The 20246-nt window shown below is 41.0% G+C and overlaps 1 protein-coding gene across 2 annotated transcripts in view; it reads right to left on the reverse strand.

The window, feature by feature from the left end:
* Positions 1–19944, reverse strand: part of CTTNBP2 (cortactin binding protein 2) — a 159398-nt gene extending 139454 nt beyond the window's left edge. Inside the window, exons 1-2 of one of the 2 annotated variants that reach the window (XM_060108190.1) lie at positions 19780–19944; positions 7668–7775 (exon numbers count right to left, since the gene is read on the reverse strand). In XM_060108190.1, coding sequence (XP_059964173.1) covers positions 7668–7775; positions 19780–19860 — 189 coding nt within the window. In that variant the 5' untranslated portion in view covers positions 19861–19944. Of the gene's footprint in view, positions 1–7667; positions 7776–19770 lie in introns of both variants that reach the window. The other variant, XM_060108189.1, reaches the window with a different exon arrangement.
* Between the last annotated feature and the right edge of the window lie 302 nt (positions 19945–20246).

The raw sequence follows: 20246 nt of genomic DNA on the forward strand, positions 1-20246 counted from the left end.
TTTGCATTTTCTTAAAAGGTGACTTTAACAGCACAGCAAATCACTGGGATTCTCCAGCTTAAACACATCAACAGCTGACCACCTGATGTAGGATGAAATCCAGCCTTTCCACAGCCTTCACCCTCCAGCATGGTCTGGCCCCAGCCACCATCTGCATCTGATCTTGTGCCACTCTTGCTTGCTCTCTGATTTCCTGAAGTTCCTATCAAGTATCAAGCTCCTTCCTCTCCAAGGGCCTTTGAATGTGCCGCTCCCTTTGCCTCAACACCCTTCTTCCAACTGGGCTCAGGATATCCCTCCTTCAAGTCTCAGGGAGCGGCACTTCCACAGGGAAGTCTTTTCTGACCCAATATAAGCTACCCTGAATCTCGTAACATTCTTTCCTTTTCTTTCATAATCATAATTTGTACTTAGATATTGTGTTTATTGGTTTAATGTCAATCTCTCCCACTAGACTCTAAGATCCATGAGAAAGAAAGCATACCCCTTGGTCACGACCCTCGAAGCCCAGGACATGTCTGAAGACAATAAACATCTGCTGAAGAAATGGATGCTGGATCCCCTCACCTTTTCCCACCCTGTCCAACTACATTTGAAATATGGGATATAGCCTTTCCTTTCTTATTTGTTCAATAACTATTTATATTTTGACTCAGAAAACTGAAAAGCAGAACCTGAAACCTCTTTTCTTCCCAAAGTAACCACAACCAAAGAGAAGGAGGGTAGAACTTTGGGTACTGCTTTAGACCCTTGTTTCTTCTTATAATCAAGATAGAATTAGTCATATATGTGGCAAAGGAAATTCCCACAAGAACCCATGACTTGTAGCTTAGCCACTGAGGGTTAAGATGAGATGGCTGAAATATTAACAGAATGCCTCAAAGGAACACCTTTTATTTTCAGATCACAGGGAACTAATTCTAAAGTAACAGTTAACTGAACTGACAATCCCACAAATTATGATAATCTTCAAAGTGTACAAAAGTACATACCTGGTTTCATACCACTTGTAACCCTGAACCTATCCTGCACCCAGTGTGGATCAAATGGTACATCACTGAGCTGGGAAACCTTGATCTTTAGTTTGTTCTCACAGATATCCTACTGATTTATTAATAATCAGGAAGAAAATGTTACTTGAGTGACGTCAGTTGCATATTAAATGGTGGTGATAAACGCTTTGCTTTCATGGCATCATTACCTTCATTTTTTTTACCATATGATTCCATTTATATATTTTTTATTGAAGTGCCGTTGCTGTACAATATTCTATAAGTACGATACAGTGATTCACAATTTTTAAAGGTTATACTCCATTTATAGTTATTACAAAATATTGACTATATCCCGTTGTGTTGTACAATATATCCTTGTAGCTTATTTTATACCTAATAGTTTGTACCTCTTCATTCCCTACCCCTAATATTAAAAAGAAAGCAGTATTTTGCCTGATATTCTTCTATTTTTTTCCTTCACTAATAGCAAATGTTCAACAGGGAAAATAAAGTCTCTCCGAAAAATCAAAATTGATATTTCCTGTTTGCCCTACTAGTCCAAATACAATGCTATTTAAAAATCATCAGCTATTGTATATTATGAAAAACTCATTTGCTTGCAGAAAAAACACAACGTCTGGTCAACTCTCTTCCTTTTTCTAGACATAGAACAAAGGCGTTATCTCAGCAGACGGGGAAGAAAACAATTTATGTTTCACGAATTCAGCTCTGCTCAGCAAATTCATTCGTTAATTAGAATAAACAGCACAAAAAAGGGTACGTTTGGTCAGTCAATTGCCTGCAATCACAGGAGAATTTTGAAATACAAAAGCCTGCGTGTTTTACTTAGCTGAAACCAGAATGTTATTCTTTTATCATTATTTAGCAGACAAGTCATATGAGGAAAACCCTCACAATACTCTGTAGTATACTTGCAGCTGCTTTCAAAATGAGTGGAAACATTATTTTATTTAATGCTTTCATTTTATTTAAAAAGATTGACTTTGTTCTACGTAAAGTTTCCAGCACTGAGCCATACAGCCATAAAGGTTTTTGAATTTTAAAAATAAAACATTTAAGTTCTGCTTAAGAAACTATAATGCAATTTTAAATATGTGGCGTGTTTTGAAAGAGTCATGAGATTTGTTAAAATGGCATTTTCAGATTAATTTTTAGCTTTGAGAAAAAATATTTCACAGGAAAATCACTGTATCATAAAATATATTTGAATCATTAAAGTTCTTACATGTATTTCAGCATATATAGTTTTGAAAGTGGCATTTCCTTAACCAGTATTACTTTACAGCAGTGTTTCCCAAATGGGGGTGATCTGGAGACCTTTTTGGCTGTCACAACTAGGGAGGTGCTGCTGGCATATAGTGAGCACACAGAGGCCAGGGAAGCTACAAAGCGTCCTGCAGTGCAGAAGATAGCCCCCTCCCTGCAACAACAGCAGCAACAAACACCTGGCCCCAAGTGTCAATCGTGCTGAGGGCGGAAAAACCCTGCTTTAAAACAAAACTGTTAAAAAAATTTTTTTTAATTGAGTTTTGAACCCACTGGAAAGGTCAGGTTTTCAGAAAGGAAGATATTCTAGGCAAAATACATACTGAGTCACCGCCTGAGAAAGTATAACTTAGGCCCAAATGACACTACTCAGAACAATTAATTTTAAGTATATAAAGTCAAGATACAAGAATTTTCTAAATGGGAACAATCTTGGCATTGTAATAAAGCTCCACTGACATTCAGTTCAAACTTTCTGTGCCTGGTACAAAGTAGGCATTTAACAAATATTTACTGAGGGAAGGAGAAAGAAGGATCTTCTTGTGCCATATCCCACGACACTGTATACGGTAACATTACACCAAGATAATGGGCTGTATTAGGTTGTTAGGGGTCCTCTAAGCTCCTCCCTTCCTCCACAGCACTAGCCTGTAGCCAGCCAGCGGGTGACATTTCCCGGTTTCCTATGCAGCTAGGTGCGTCCACAAAAGTTCTCACCAATGCACATGTGTGCGCTGCTTACAGGAAGCTGCTTCTCCTTCATTTCCACCCTTGCCCCCACCCTTCACCGTAGGTTGGGATGTGGAGGTGGCATTGACCAAGTTTCAACCGTACAGAGGACGCTAATTCCCTAAGGAGAGCAATAAGCCACCTGGGGTAGCTGAAGACCACTTGGCACAGAGCTGCCCCTCCAGCAGAGATCAATCATCTCCAGAATGGTATGTGAGAAATGAACTACTTATTTAATCTATTATACTTTGGGTCTCTTTGTTGCAGCTGCTTGCACAAGTCAATTCTAAAATCTGATATCCCCTATGATACAAGGGCTACAAATGCTTTCTATCTGAGGAAATGTTAAACTGGCTAACTTCTTAAAGTTTCAGTGTGAATAAGACTTGAAAATCTGGATTATACGGTCACTCTATAGGGACTACTGGTTAGGATGAAGAACTGTCATGTCTGTTAATAGTGTTAATCCTCAGTTACCTAATCCAAATGGAAAAAGAAGGCCAATCTGGAGCTACCTGCCCAAGGAATTCATTGTTTCAATGATATAATATTTACATAAACTCATGCTAATGATAGCAGGCTAGACCCTGTAAAAATGGAGGCTAAAACAATTTTAACTCTTAAAATTTTATAATTACAGCATTTTCATCTTCCTGCCTTTGTCTCCCCTTTGAGTAAGATGCTGGTAAAAATACTAGTAGCAAGAGGGAAAAGGGAGTGAGGGCCAGAGGATTCCACAAACTAAACATTGAGCATTGAAATAATGATTTCTGGATTAAGTTGTATATTCATATCTTGAACATTTGATTAAATTTGATTCAAAAGCCTCTGTGTCTATCTTGGTTTTCAGAAAATATAGCTGCTTCTTGTTGCACACATTCTTTATTAAACTCCAAACTACTTTCTAGATTTTATTTGATATAGAATATATTCATTCAACAATTTATTCCTACTTTATGTGAATGAGAGGGAAATCATTGAGAAACAAAATATTTCTTATGCGATGAAATTAAAACAATTACATTTAAGCAGCTTTATGCAATTCAGATTTTCCATTAATATTGCTCTTTTTAAAATATAATTTCCCCCCAATGAAAATTAATGTCTTGAATATTATATCTGTTATAAAGTCATAAACTTACTGAGAAATATTTTTACCTTAAACATCTGAAAACAGTAAAAGTACCAAAATATATACTGTAATTTCCTAACACCCTTCCCCCAAAATCATATTTATGGATTGTCCTGACAAGTCTATGGCCATTAATTCAATGATCTATGCAACTTTCATGGTAACCTGACAATCAAGAGCATCAGGATAACATGATTAAAAAAGTAAAATAGCTTGGTCTGAAATACCTTTTTAAAGTTTCTAAAATTCTAAAGAATTTGAATGCCTCACAACACAAATCATTTCTAAATTTTAATAAAATTCAGGGCACAAATTAGGCATCTTGTATCTCAAAAAAAAATCACAATTTACGTATTAAATTCAAAAATCTTTACTATACTGAGAAAGTACTTTCGACTTATTCTTGAAACAAAATGTACTTCTCCCAACTGAACACTGTTTACTAATTTAGATTTTGACTTTTAATTTAGGAATAAGTTTATCTTATAATATGAAGTAAAAATAAAAGTTTCACATTCTCTCTCCTTCCCAATTTCTTTCTGGGGCACTAGCCAGTCACTAAATTATATTCTACTGTTAAAGGAAAAGGTAACTAAAGGACACATCTGGACCCAAGTAAATATTTCACTAGTTTCACCAGTTCCAACTAATGCCCCCAAGGGAATAGTCAATCAGTAAATCACCACAGTGAGTCTACCACAGCTATGACAGGTATATGAAAATGACATTATTACCTACTCCTAAAAATGTAATGATCTAAACAAATCAACCACAATTCTCAATTTTAAAAAGGGACGAAAGGCTTTAAGAATCTCCAAACATGCCAAGTTCTGGCATGCCACATTTTCAACCTGAGAAGTCTCAATCTCTTTGGGCTTCCTTATTATTTGTTTGATTTCAGTCTATAAATAAAAGAGACTGGTACTGGCCAGTGGTCCTCCACAGGGGCAGTACCCTAGATGTCTTGGAAATAAGCAAGAACAATTAGTTTTCACAGTGACTGGCACTTAGGGAGCAGGGCTAGGGGTTTGCTACACATTCAGGAACTGTCCCAAGTCCCCAGAATTTTCAAATGTCCCTCAGCTCATTCATTAGAACCTTCAGTATGACTATCTGAGCCTAAAGAGTAACTTCTTTCCACACATAAACAAGTTGTTTTAATTCAGTTTTAATGAACACTAAATTTTTCAGCCATTCAACTGTCATGTAAATGTCTGCTTTTGTTGGGAACTTTACCAAGTGTCATTCACCATTTCAGAAAAATCACCTCACCAATAGTAAATCTGCTCCCTGTATCCAAGTCAATGACATGGCATGTGTGGATCAGGATTCTTTTCAACAATTGCACTCATGTCAATGTTATGAGAATAGGTGGGAACAGCCATCTATTTTATCATGTCTTCCACTATAGTCATGCCTGAGCAGTTATACGTTGAAACACCTAATATTTTATTATAAATTACTCTCCTGTTACTTTTTATCACAATTAGGGCAATGTATTAGTTATTTTTAACATAGCCTACTTACATATGCAATTTTCCATAATTTCATTTCAGCGTAGTAAAAGGGTAATACAAAGTATTTTATGAAAATGAAAACCTAGGTCTGATAGATACGCAAATCCTGACCTAGAATATCACCTAAGGCTCCTTGCAGCTCCAACATGCTTTGATTCTATGAAAAACTTTCAGTTCGGCAAGCCCTGATCATTAGCAAGCCTTTACCTCTGCTCAAGTTTGAAAGTATCACAATTAAGTAAAAATGGGAAATACATGTGGTTGCTAAGGTGATACATAAAAACACAGACTCTGCTAAATGCTCCAACATTTGTGTGAGCAGAGGGAAATGCCACGGTGCTGATGCCTTTTACAGGTGAATAGAGAGGGACAGAGAAATACCTAAGGGAGAACTGAAGCCCTCACACCTCTTTGGTCTCAAGAAGCTACACTACTGGCCTCACAGGTGACTGTTGCCTTGTTCTCTCCTTGGGCTGAGGGTCTCAGATCTGAGTGATGCACTGCCTTAGCCTGTCTCCCCCAAAGTTCATTCAAGAAAATATACACTGGCAAACAGTGCAAATGTCCCAAAAGTGAAACAGGAAGAATTCCTCTATCAAACTGTGCACAAGTCTACTTAGCAATTCTTATCCTTCAAAAAGCAACACCCTCAATTCATCACTGGCATGGAGGTGGTATAATCACACTCCACTTTTTCTGAGGCCATCACTCTCTGTCATCAGATTGAAGAATAATTATTATCCCCACTATACCAATTTCCAGGTTGTGAAAATGTACTTAACTCATTATTTCAGGAACTGTTGCCCCTTGCCCCACTGGATTCTCAGCATGTCCACCATCTCCATTATGTCTGACCATCCACCGTTATCTCTTTCCCCACCATATTAGCACCCATAGGGGCAACCTTGTTTTTATTGATACATTCCACAGAGTTTCACTTGTTAAAATAAACTCCCTAAGACAAAGTTTGAGGAAATATTCCCTGGTGAAAAAAATAAATCCATACTTCCTGTGTAATAAATATACCCCTCTCGGTCAAATGACCAAGAGTCAGGAAACACCTGATTACATACAAAGTATTAAATATAAAAGAGAAAAATAAAACCTTAAGTTTGGCTCACATACCAAAACAAGAGCAATCTTGGGAGTGACCAGTTAAGCTTTCCTTTTTTGTGTGTGTGGTACGCAGGCCTCTCACTGTTGTGGCCTCTCCCGACAGGCTCTGGAGGCGCAGGCTCAGCGGCCATGGCTCACGGGCCCAGCCGCTCCGCGGCATGTGGGATCCTCCCAGACCGGGGCACGAACCCACGTCCCCTGCGTCGGCAGGCGGACTCTCAACCACTGCGCCACCAGGGAAGCCCTAACCTTTCTTGATGTAGAATTTTCTAACATAACTTTTAAGGAAACAAAACTTTACTAAGGTATTCTAATATACTGGAAGATAATTCTTTGCAAATTATGTAAAGTTAAAAACTACTGTAAGATCAGATGAAAAAAGTAATAAAACTATTTGAAGATACATTATGTACATATAAACATTTAGTTTTTAACTCAAGAGTCTCTGAAAATAAGAAATCATAATTTATACAGGAAGGAAAAAACCTCTATTATCAGCAATTTCTTTTATAAATGATTCTCTTAGCTTTTCCTCACTGGCCTCACATATGTTTAGGATACCAAGCTACCAATTTTCTGAGAACTTATGTCTTTAATCAAATACATATGGGAAACATAAAAGGATTTCAGAAGCAATACAGCTTAATTCTCAAGTTCCTCAAATTAAACGGTTTAGAATCATTCCCCCTCCTTTCAATGACCATCTGACCTCAGTGTGCGTTTGGGCTTATCATGGTTATGGGTTGGTATTTGGGGTAAGGGGCACATTTTAACCTGATGTAACATTTTAAATCTATATGACTCAAAAATTAAGAAGCAGCAGCTTCGCCACTGGCCATTTGAGAAAAGAAAATGATACAGAAATGGGACTCGGCCCTAGAAGGTTCTTACCCGCAGGGCCTCGATGACAAGGTCTCTGGCCTCCAGCTCCCCTTCCATCACGCTGAGGAGCATCCGAAGCTCTGATTTACTGAGGTTGTCCACATCAAAGTCTTTTTTCTGTAACACAAATTTTAAAAAATGAAAAAACTTCCTAAAGGTATGCAATGGACCATTTTTATCCCAGTGGCTCAGCAAACCCGAGGGGCCCCGTTTGGCAGCAATCCACGGTCTGACCTTCTAGGAGGAGAGGTAAAAACCACAGTGTGAATATCCCAAATATCTCCACTAAGGAGATCTATTTTCCCAGCCTGCCTACCCACCTGGCTTCAGGATCTCTTCAAATTATACTGTGCAATACAAATTTTAAGTCCCTGGAGTTTGTATCAAAACAGGCCCAGTGTGTGTTGGGGAGAAGTTGCGAGGGTAGCAAAGAGAGCACGAACTTATTGCTCGAAGGGCCCCAACATAAAGGCTCCTGTGAGGTTATTATAAATTCCAAGACTTCCAATAATAACGGGTCATGTTTATAGAACACTCTGCAGCAGAGGCCACCAGCTAGCAGCCTACAGCCAAATCTGGCCCACAGATGTGTGTTACTTGGGCCACAAAGTGTTTTGTTTTATTCAGTCAGTGCTAAGAAAATCTAAAGATCTCACCCAAAGATCCAGTCCGCTGGCTTCCCCTCAAAACTCAGATGACCGGGCAACCCCAGATTCACATTCCCACAGGGTAATAAGCCGTAGAGCCAAGTAGCAGCTGCCCCTTTAGAAGAAGCATGCTCTGTGCTACCCCCAACCAAACACACACACGCACATGTAGTGTGCTTCTAAGAGGCCTGGCCTGCCACCCACATGTAGTCATCTGGGCCTGTGGTCAGGCGAGTCTGGTTCCCAACTCTCTTATCTCCAACTGTGCCCTCTTTCCTCACAACAACTTTTACAAGCAGGTCTCCTGATAGCCATCTTATAGATGAAGCTGAGAGATGACGGGTTAGCGTGCTCACAGCCGGGCCTGGGTGAGTCCACAGCCCCAGCTTCCTCTACAGCACACAGCCCACTTCTCCCTTCTGTGGAGACCCATTTGACAAACCCAGTCACCATCAGAGGGAGGGGAGCACACGTTCATCCCCAAACGTCTCAGGACACCCGACCTCAGAAGCCAGTCTTCAGGGCGTTTCCGAACATGCCTTCGCATCTGCCTAGCACTCAGTGGTTTCCAAAGAACTCTCAAAGAACGAAATCTAACCTATAAGATAGATATCATCCCCTCTATTTTTCGGATTAGGAAACCACAACTCAGGAGTCAGATAATGCAGGCAGGTCACACAACCAGGAAACGGCAAAACTGCAACCAAGTACTGCGATTTGTCAGCACGGTGCCAACATTCTAGAGATGAAAACAGTGCTATTCTATCAATGATCCAATGAGAACTAGTTTAGCACCTATGTATCTGACACCGTACTATCATTGTGATGACACAGAAGTAAACATAGCAAAGCCTATAAACGATTCCAGGGACTTCCAAACAGGTATGGCCAGAACTGGTCACTTCTCAGTTTCCAAAGAACCTTCTGGAAGAAGATGATGGTATAAAGGGCAAAGAGACCAGAGCTAGCTGGCTCTCTAAAGAAAGATTTTAAAAGGATCTTCCTCTTAAAACTGTTTCTTTTTGCACATACATTCAACAGAGCAGTTATTTGTAAAGGCAGGGGCTAAGGATGGAAAAAAAGAAAAAAACCTATAGCAAGCCTACAGGATGGATAGTTCTGGGAGACCCTTGTTTGGAAGGTTAACTTATGGATGTTCTGTGAATAGTAAAGTCCAATATACTAGGGCTTAAATTCTGCTCCCATTCATACTTGTTTCACGTAAGTCTTATAACCCAGTTCTTTTCAAATTCAGGCATAAGAATCACCTGGAGATTAACAATCTGTTAACACAGATTGCTGGGCTCCCTCCTTGAAGTTTGATTCTGAGGTGGGGCTGTGAATTTGCCTTTCTGTGTGCTCTCGTTGCTGTTGGTGGTTCTGGTCCAAAGACGATAGTTGGAGAAGCATTCTGTAACTTATCTGAGTCTGTTTTCTCATCTATATAAAAGAAATCCCAACATCTATCCCACAAAGTTCTTGTGAGGATTAAACAAGAACTTATCAATGACATGCACCCCCATGTTCACAGCAGCACTATTCACAATAGCCAAGACATGGAAACAACCTAAATGTCCATCGACAGATGAATGGATAAAGATGTGGTACATACAAACAATGGAATGCTACTCAGCCATAAAAAAGAATGAAATAATGCCATTTGCAGCAACATGGATGCAACTAGAGATCATCACACTAAGTGAAGTCAGAAAGAGAAAGACAATATGATATCATTTATACGTGGAATCTAAAATATGACACAAATGAACCTATCTACGAAACAGAAACAGACTCACGGACACAGAGAACCGACGAGGTTGCCAAGGGCAAGTGGGTTGGGGGAGGGATGGAGTGAGGTTTTGGGATTAGCAGATGTGAGTTATTATATATAGAATGAATAAACAACAAGGTCCTACTGTATGTGTATAGCTCAGAGAACTATATTCTGTATCTTATGAAAAACCATAATGGAAAAGAATATAACAAAAGAATTTATATACATATATATGTACATATATATGTATGTATGTATAACTAAATCACTTTGCTGTATAGCAGAAATTAACATAACACTGTAAATCAACTATACTTCGATTAAAAAAAAAAGAACATGTCAATGAAGTGCTAAATAAAGGCAGGTGACTGTTATTATTAAAGCTGAGAGCACCCAGATGTTTTATGTAGGGAGGAGGGCTATTGGCTATGAGCCTATTTCTTTGAAAATCTATCAACCCAAGTCCAATAAACTCAGTTTACTGATTATGATGAAAGACTCTTTTATCCTGGTTTTTCCCACTGAGATGGGAGAGTTAGCTGCAATTCTTATGTGCATTAGATGGTAACATTTTATTAATGCTGCTGCTGGTGGTTCTAAAGATTTTAATTAATTGTACATTTTACTGTCCTTGTTTCCCTGAAGCTTCATAAGCAAAGCACTCCATTTTAAAAACTAATAAATTATGAAAGACATTGCCAAGATTCTGATTCACATTAGAGTCAGGAGCTTGCCCTGGTTCCATCATCGTCAACATCACAACATGTGACCTGCAACCAACACTTCTATTTTTTAATATATCACCGTCAATAAAAAGGAAAATTCATTAAAGAAACACTGTTACAAGGATTCTTGCTAAACCATAAATTATGTTACAGAGAATGTTAAAAAAAAAAATCTGTCTCCCATCAAAATATATTAAGTGATGTATTATTTTAAACATAGAGTGCATCTGTCTGCCTGCTTCTCTCTCCCCTACGTCTCACCCCCACTTCCTCACTAAAGACACTTCTAATCCTGGCCTTCAATCATAAAAATATTATAAGAATATTTTCAAAGGGTCATTCTCCAATACTTGATCTTTTCATCCCCTATTCTGGTAAAACAGGATAAAAGAAAGTACATAAATTATGTTGCAGGTCTTAGGACTCTGAGTATTTTACAAATAAATTCAAAACATTTTGGTATTTTTGGAAAATTAAGATGCTCAGAAGCAAAAATCCCATTAAAAAACTCTATTATTGTTTCATAGTAGGTGTCATTTATCTGACCTGACACACTTATAGTACAAAAGTACTTAGATATAGAAAAAGCCATTATTAAAGTTTCTTGGTTTAAGAGCAAAATAATTACTCTAACTTGTATAATTTTTAAACCACTTCGAGGTAAAATTGACATAAAAATGCTGTATATATTTAATGTATACAATGTGATGAGTTTGAAGATAAGTATAGGGCTTCCCTGGTGGCGCAGTTGTTGAGAGTCCGCCTGCCGATGCAGGGGACACGGGTTCGTGCCCCGGACCGGGAAGATCCCACATGCTGCGGAGCGGCTGGGCCCGTGAGCCATGGCCACTGAGCCTGCGCGTCTGGAGACTGTGCTCCACAACGGGAGAGTCCACAGCAGTGAGAGGCCCGCATACAGCAAAAAAAAAAAAAAAAAAAAAAGATAAGTATATACCCAGGAAAGCTTCACCACAATCTATGCCATAAACAAATCCATCACCTACAAAAGTTTCCTCTCATCCTCTCATTTTTTTGTGATAAATCATGTAATATTTTAAAAGACTAACTTGATAACCTAATTTTCAAAAGAAGAGACAAGACTATATAGATCTAAATGCCACACTCACATAAAAAATTAGGATCTCCATAAAGGCACCTAAGCAAACATGATACCCATGCCCCCCCACCCCCCCCAAAAAACAAAGCAGACATGTTCAGAGACTAAGCTTTATTACTACTGCAACAGCTTTTCCTAATTAACAGGGAAAAATCCAAATCTCATTTTTTAGTGATGGCAAGGCACTCAGAAAGTAAAGGGGAAAAAGAAACTGGTAGATTTCAGCTCCACAGGCCACTCCCCTGCCTGTCGGGTTTGATGTCTGCCAGGAAAAGTACTCTAGGAAAAGCACTTCTTAACACCTATTTTTAAAAATCTGGCACAGGCAGCTTAAACTAATGCAGAGTCTGGCCATCAGATAGAAAGACTTCTTTGGGGCATATATACATGAAAGAGGAGAGACAACCTCAAACTCTTCCTGTTCAACACAGCAGTCTGCAACAGCTCTGAATTATGTGGAGCAGGTGTGGGGATGGCATTCTTCTGGATATTCTCCTATAGGCTCAGAGAGAGGGAGGGAAAGAGAGGAAGATGACAAAATAGAACCTGGCTGAACTGTCATCTTAAATTGCCAGAACTGAACATAGGCCAATACCAAGTTTCCTCCACTATCACTCCCTCCCCACTCTTCCTGAAAGAAACAAATCTAAAATACCTGGTTTATGTAAGGAATTCGACAGTCACAGCCAAAAAGTACCAGAAGACCCTTACCTGTATCCTTTAGGAAGTAATGGGGTGAGCACATTGATGGGTACCATAAAAGCCTTCAGGAGTTATTATGAGTCACAGTGGCAGAAGTGTCCCTCAGATCTTTGCCCAAACACATCAGCTATGGTGAAAATCTAGTGACCAGACACAAAGCCAAACGTGTTCTCTGGCTTCTCCCACAGACACCAAGAGCATCTATCTCCTCCAGTTTCAAATCTAGTGGGTTGTGCCTACATTTGATCAAGGAATTTACAAGGGAGGGAGGAGGGGTACCTAAGAAAGCAGATGGACTGCAAGAACCTTATTTCATTTCTCTGGATCTCAGGTTTCTCAGCAGTAAAAAGAGAATGTTGTACTAAGTGATCTTTAAAATCTCTTCCAGACACCAAATGTCCTGATTTCACATACCATCAGAGTAACTGGATTACTGGACTGAGGAAATTTAGGTCATTCGTTGAAGCCTTTGAGAAATATTTGAAGAAAATTGATTTTGCCTCTTTACTCAGAAGTAACAGAAATGTATTTTCCTCCCAGTTTAATAGTGGGTACTAATAATTAATAACGCATTTAGAACTTTCTGTGTAAGCAATATTTATGCTTTGGGAATGCATTTAAAAGGCTGTAAGGAAGGGAAAAGCAATGAAACTCATCTTGAGATTAAGGAGAAAAAGCAAAATTTGAACACTATCATTAACATGAAAAAATTAAAAAGAACCCTTACGGTATTTTTAAAATGTGAATTTGGCCAGTTATAAGGATTTTCACGATGAAAAGTATGTATTTCCATGGTCTAAAACTATTTCAAATCTCTGCAGTTATGTCTTGCTTTGAGATTATTCCTCCTGATTTCTCTCTACAGGGAGGTAAGAGTTTTCCTGACCAGGGCTGCATACCTCTAATTTCGTTCTTCCTAATCCTCTTTTCTCCTCTAATTCATCTGAATCCCATTTTCTTCAGGACACAGCTCGAATCCCACTTCCTTATGTCTTTCCAGACACATAAATCTCTCATTTTCTCAATTCAGTCTTAGAGCCGTTTCTATTCGTTGATCTACAATTAATCATGCCCTGCCTTGTGTATTTCCTCACTATATTAAACTTACTTATCCATATTTACTCTATTTTCTCACCTCTACTAGAAGTGTCAGGACAACAAGAGTATTACATCTTTACATGATTTTACCTAACATATATGCCTCCCGCTTTTGGTGTGAAAATGCCTCTTTCACTCAGTATAACAACACAAACCATGTAAATGATGTGTAAAGGGATAGACTAATCTTACTAAGATACAATGTCACGGCCCACTCTAGGGGCAACTAAGTAACTGATCAATCATTTTCATTCATTTTTCAAAAACCATTTACAGTAACCTAAAGTAGGGCAACTTGGCGTGTGCCTTTAAAACCACGTGCTGAGAACTTAGGATCAACTCTCCATGGCCATGCACCTCAAATAAACCATGCCACCCCCACCCGGGGTCTGTCATGCAAGACAAGCAACTCAGTGTATTAGAAGGAAGTAAAACCAACAAGTAAACAGACTGTCAGGAAGGAAACCTGGTAATAGATGTAATTAATTTCAAGTTGGAGAAAATGGGAATGAAAAGCACAAACGCCGCTCAGTTAGGGGCAGCAGCCTCTGGTAATTAAGTGCAGCTACCTCCCTTTTCCTCCTTTTAGATCTCCTCCCAGCCTCCCTTTTTACTTTGGAAAAAAAAGGACCACATCTCAGATAAAGCAAATGTCTATTTCCATCGTAACTCAGTTTTTCAACGCTAACAACACCCCTATGTGGGACATGGATCATTTTCACGTGTGAGCTGGCACCCAGATCCAGTAATTGTCCTTTAAGGAGCTTAGAATGCATTGAAGACTATCACTTCAATTATCTGCAGGTGGCAAAGGTCAGCACGCTGATTTTCAAGTGAAGAGCTGAGACATGAGTGACTAAATTATCTTACATTTACAAGGTCCTTCTTTAGAAGAACGCAGGCCTTTGGCATTACCTTGTTGCCTTTTCAATGAAATATAAAAATGTAAAAACCAAACCATTTGCAAACAAGTGTCCATTCCACATAACAATGTTGGCTCTACTGCAATTACTATAATAACATTTTAAATCCATGTTCAACCTATTTGGTTATTTACTAACAATTTATCCCAAGACAGCAATTTTTTTTTCTTAAACCAGGATTTCTACATGGATGGCACTACACTGTGCACAGCGTTAATAATATGATCTCATTATTTTGTGCAAGTTATTTTAACAAACTAAAAAATTTAAAATCCTCTGCTTTCAATGTCATCATTATCATCATCTCTCTTGTAACTGTTCTCCATTTCTTTACCTAATCATCAAAGACAAGTTTCCTTTTTCCCTGTTATATTAGTCCTGCAAAGGAGCTCCAACTGAGAAGAATACAATCAGGTGCATTCAAATAAAGCCTCCTCCTAAAGCAATAATCAGACGGTGCTTAGGTGGTAAAGTAAGCAGGGGAAGAAGGGAGAGAAACTGTCCATCCTTCCTGGGCACCTTCAGAGCTGAAATCTAGTCCCACATTTCTAGACACTTGCAGACGATTGCAAACCTCCTTCCTGCCCTATCTTTCCTTCGACTTCCTTTTCCTGTTTCCAAACCTCCCTGCATCTCCCTCTTGATCCCCTCTCAACCATCCCCTCCTCCACACCCCAGTGGGTGATTTGGCCTTGACTCTATTGTTAGAAGAATTCGGGATGGGAGGGGTGCAATTTCCATCCCTCCACCTCCGCATCCCCAGCCTCAACCATTGTTTTGAAGAGGGAAAATTTAAAGGGAAAACTAACCATGTTGGAAATTAAGTTAAAATTTAAAAAAAAAAAAGAAAATCTGTGAAGTATCTGAAATATCATTGAGAAAAGCAGCTTAGAAGGGGACAATATAAAAATGAAAACCCAAAACCATAAGAATCAGGGTCATTGCTCTCAAACAAGAAGAGCCCTCTAACATCTATAACGTTAATTCTACAAACTGCAGGACAACAGTTTCATCACAGTCTAGTAACACATGAAGTAAAATTTCTAGTTAGCCAATCAACATTAAGAATTATGACACAGCCTCTTGGTGAGTGTTCATTTTCTTCATTCAATAAATACTGGTGGAACATCTACAATGTGCCTGGAACTGTGCTAAGAAACCTTAGCTTTTACAAATGAAACCCACACAGCTCTTCTTGAGAGATGAGGCTGCTCTCTCCCAGCCAGGGCCTTGCTGTGCATATGATCAACAGCAGATATTTGTAAATGGCTAAGCACTAAGTCTGTGAACCATTTTCTCACCTCATAAAGTTATGTGAAACACAAGAGGATAAAACCAACTGGCAGTCTAGCCTAGGCATGTATTCAATCATAGAGGAGGGCAAATATTTTTCTCTAAACAAAATTGCTCCTGTGGGAAATATAACAGTGATGGCAACAATAATAAGGTCCAAAAAACAGATGCAAACATAAATATATAACCTATTTAAGAATAAACAAAGTAAGGAGCATCATGATAAACTCTGTTATATTCTGATCTTTGGGGAATATTTTGGTCTATTTCTTCAAATTTTAAGCAGTTTTTCTAAAGCACATACTTGAGACTGAAACTTCTATGCTCATCTTTGCCCCAGGCCCCCTCTCAAGGTACCCTCGAAACCCGCCACACTTGTACACAGCTACCTGCAGTCTCCCTGGGCAAGTCCTCCATCCTTCTGTGGAATGTTTCCAGATCTTTCCACGAGGAATCCTGCCTGTGACTCTTCTTCTCCAGATTCCTAATGCAAATTTTTCGTGCCTCTCATGACACCATGGTCTTTGATTTGATTCCTTGGTGCATGTAGGTTCTAGCACTGAAATGTTTTACTTTCGGACAGCAAAGATGTTACAATGTCTCTTCAGTATGTATTTGGTAATGTGTGTTAAATCTACAATATTTCTTACCTAAATTATACTGTGAAACTTTCAATACTCTATAGCTGCCACTTAACTGTAATTTAATTTTTTTAAAGAAAGCTTAGCAAAATTGGCTAAAAAGTTTCTTTTTATTGCATTTACGTTCAGTACTGTCACCTGGAAACACAATTTTCAAGGTGCCAGCTGCTAATTTGTTTAACATCACTATTGTGCATTTTTAACAAAATAATTGGCCAAGTTCTTTCTTGTCACTATCACCATGACAACAAAATTTATATCTACTTTTTGTATATTAGTTGCTCCAGAAAAGCCCAGAATGACAAAAATGTTGGTCAGCTTCCCAAACATAGTTCTAAAAAGATCTACATTTTCCTTTCACTCTTAAATTCTTTGGTGACAATAAAAAGCTGGAAGATTTTTGTTTTCCATAGTGCCTTATCCATTAGGAGTTATTTTCAGAGTAGAAATAGCAATATAGTCTAAGAGTCATCACATTTGGCTAAGGCGCTGAAAATAACCCAGGTCTCCGGCATGGTTCACAGCAAAGACTATTAATATGACCCTATTGAATAATGTAGCTGTTACCTTAGCCTTATACTCGGGATGCTTTCAGGATTTAAGCAGCTAAGAACAAGGACCACAAACTAAATTTAAAGCACTCCACTGAAAATCATATTAAGCTGAAAACTATAAATTAAACTTGTCTCTAAGCAACAATCTAAATAGTCAAAACTTAGTGAAAACATTCACTTTCGAAAATAGCCTACTGCTTTGGGTTTCCATTGACTCATTACTGCCAAATATACATATAAAATGCATAATAAGTAAACCAACTTGAAATGAAATAAATTTCTAAAATTCAAAAAAGAATTATCCACTAAAAAATTAAGTCCTCGGCTGCCATAAACTCAAAATGCATCAACATGCCTTTAAATTTTAATCATTAGATAAGAGGCAGTTATAATGACAAATATTCTTCAAACTAGCTTTTCTTTAATTAAAAAAATCAGTCTAGGGGGCTTCCCTGGTGGCGCAGTGGTTGAGAGTCCGCCTGCCGATACAGGGGACACGGGTTCGTGCCCCGGTCCGGAAAGATCCCACATGCCGCGGAGCGGCTGGGCCCGTGAGCCATGGCCGCTGAGCCTGTGCGTCCGGAGCCTGTGCTCCGCAACGGGAGAGGCCACAACAGTGAGAGGCCCGCGTACCGCAGGAAAAAAAAAAAAATCAGTCTATAGGTCAAGTAGCTGATAATATAAGCACACCGTACTTTATTAAGTGAAAAGTTAAATGTCCAGTTTACTGCATAAGAAGCCATCATTAAAATTTCACTAAAGTACCAAACATTTTTTAAATACTAGATTAAGAATTCTTATTGCATCTCCTCAGAACCCTATAGGATTTTATGGAAATAACAAAGGAGTTTCACTTTCACAGTTTTTTCATGGCTATTCAAATCAACCAGGGTGAAATGATCAAACTTCTACCTATAAGCAGTTAAAAATCAGGCTCCTGAACATTTTAAACAGCAGAAAGGGAACACTGAACTTGTTAACACAAAAATCTGCCTAGTGTCTAAGGCTCTGTTTATAATCTAACCAAATAAAACTATAGGTCAGCTACAGAGCATAACTCAGCTGTTTTTGTTTGATTTAATTGTCAGGTGATTAAAATACTGAGGGTAATAGAAAAATCCATTTTAAGTCAATTAAGCAAACAAATTCAACCTTCCTGGGAAACAAGAAACACACCCCTCTTTCTTTTCTCTCTCACTCCCCTCCCCTTACCATCTCTTGGGGATGAAGGTACCCAATCACTTCAACTTCTCGGAGAGGTTTGTTGTCTTAATAACTAGCGTCTTTTGCTTCACCCAGGGGAACCGATTTCCTGCATCACAAGTAGGCAGGTTTCATACGAAATCTTAAGATCACATTTTCTACGTAAAGAATGAAAAATCTATTTTCCTAAAAGTTTCAAATCAAAACTTGCCAGTTTCACAAGTGGAAATCAGCAGCTCTCCGCCTCCGCGTTTCCTTCTCTCCCTGTTTCTCTCTTTCCTTCCCAGGCTCAGCTCCTCTCATGCCCAAGTAGCTTTCCTCCACATCTCTCCTCTACCTCTCCAGAAAGCCCTACCTCCAAACGGAAGGGGAGAAAGTTCAAGCAGCCCTGGCTATTCACACCTGGCCCTGCCCTCAGCTGCTCCTTCACAGACTCTGGTCAGGTCATGAGTGGGAGAAACGGAGGGGCGTCCACGCTCGGCTCACTGCATCCTACTCGGAATCTCCTGGGGGAGCAGCAGAATCGCCCCTAGGGTGGGAGGCGCTCCCAGAGCTACCTTTCTTTGCAGATTCTTGCAGCTCCTACCAAGCTGCTTCCCAAACCCCAAAAACATATTTCCACGCAGAAAATGTGGGACCAGCCTTCCCCTAAGGTACGGGCTGGAAACCAACCGTTGAGCCTCTGGGCACGGGGAGATTCTGGGGGTGAAAGTAGGGACCAGCGATGGATGGAAGCTCATTTGGCTTCTAGACCCCAGAGAAGAAACACTGTGTTGATACCAGGTGTTGAACCTCCACCTCGCCCGGGCATCGTCTCGGGAAGAACGAGGACACCTCCTCCGCCCCAACCCCAATTCCCATCACCAAGTGATGGGGTAGCAGGCAGCTGGGACCCAAAGCGCCGGCGCTCAGCGGCAGCAGCGCCTACAGCTGGGAATGGGGCCTCTCCCAAGGGGTCTCAGGCACACGAGTGAATACACACACATGCACACACACAATGGGCATCCCCACACCTGCTCGGCGCCAACCCGCCTCCCCCTCGCTGCTCTCCAGGTCCGCTGAGAGGTGCCAGGCACCCCCAAGACATGCGCCCACAGCCACGCGCGCAGCGAGAGGCCAACAATGGGGGGGGGGTGTCCAGTTCGCCGGGAAACACACCCCAGCCCTCACCCCTGGCCAAACCCGACCGAAGCAGAGGGAGTGGGTACAGAGGCCACACGTAGGGAGCCCCAAGAACCGGGCGGACCGGGGCTGCTTCCCGCGAGGCTCGGAAAGGACAGGCGGGATCCCCAACGCAGGCGGCCGCCTCGCCCCGGCCTCGGGGGATGAGGCACCCCGAGGAGGGGGCACCCCGAGGAGAGCGCACCCGGAAGAGCCCGGGCTGGCAGAGCGCCCCAGGGGCTCCCACCCCGTAACCCCGCGCCCACCCTGGGACCTCGGTTACCGCCGCCTCCGCCGGGGCCCTCGCCGCCTCCTCTGCGGCGCGGGAGAAGTCGGGCTCGCAGCTCGCGCCGTCCGTCGCCATCTTCCTGCTCTAGCGGATCCGAATGCGAGCTCGGAGCGGCAGCTCCGGGTTCAGCCCTCCCGGCGGCGGGCGGCGCTTAACCCGCGGCGGTCCGGGGACGCGGGCGCTCGCAGCCGGGCCGCCGCCGCCGCCGCCGCCGCGCTCCCTCCGCCCCCTCGCCACCCCACCCCACCCCCGCCTTAACCCGCTGCGCGCCGGTGCGCCGCCCGCCGAGTCCTGGTCCCCGCCCGGGGCTGCCAGCCATCAGCCGGCTCCTTGAGGTGAGAGAATTGGGCACGTGCCCAGGCCGGGTTAAGGCCCGGAGCGCAGAGGGCAGAATCAAAGTTCCAGGGCGAGGCGAAGGAAAGAAGGCGCCCAAGAGCTGATTCGCCTGACACGGCCCCACC

This window comes from Mesoplodon densirostris, chromosome 9 (genome assembly GCF_025265405.1).
Source record: "Mesoplodon densirostris isolate mMesDen1 chromosome 9, mMesDen1 primary haplotype, whole genome shotgun sequence".
Classification (NCBI taxonomy): domain Eukaryota; kingdom Metazoa; phylum Chordata; class Mammalia; order Artiodactyla; family Ziphiidae; genus Mesoplodon; species Mesoplodon densirostris.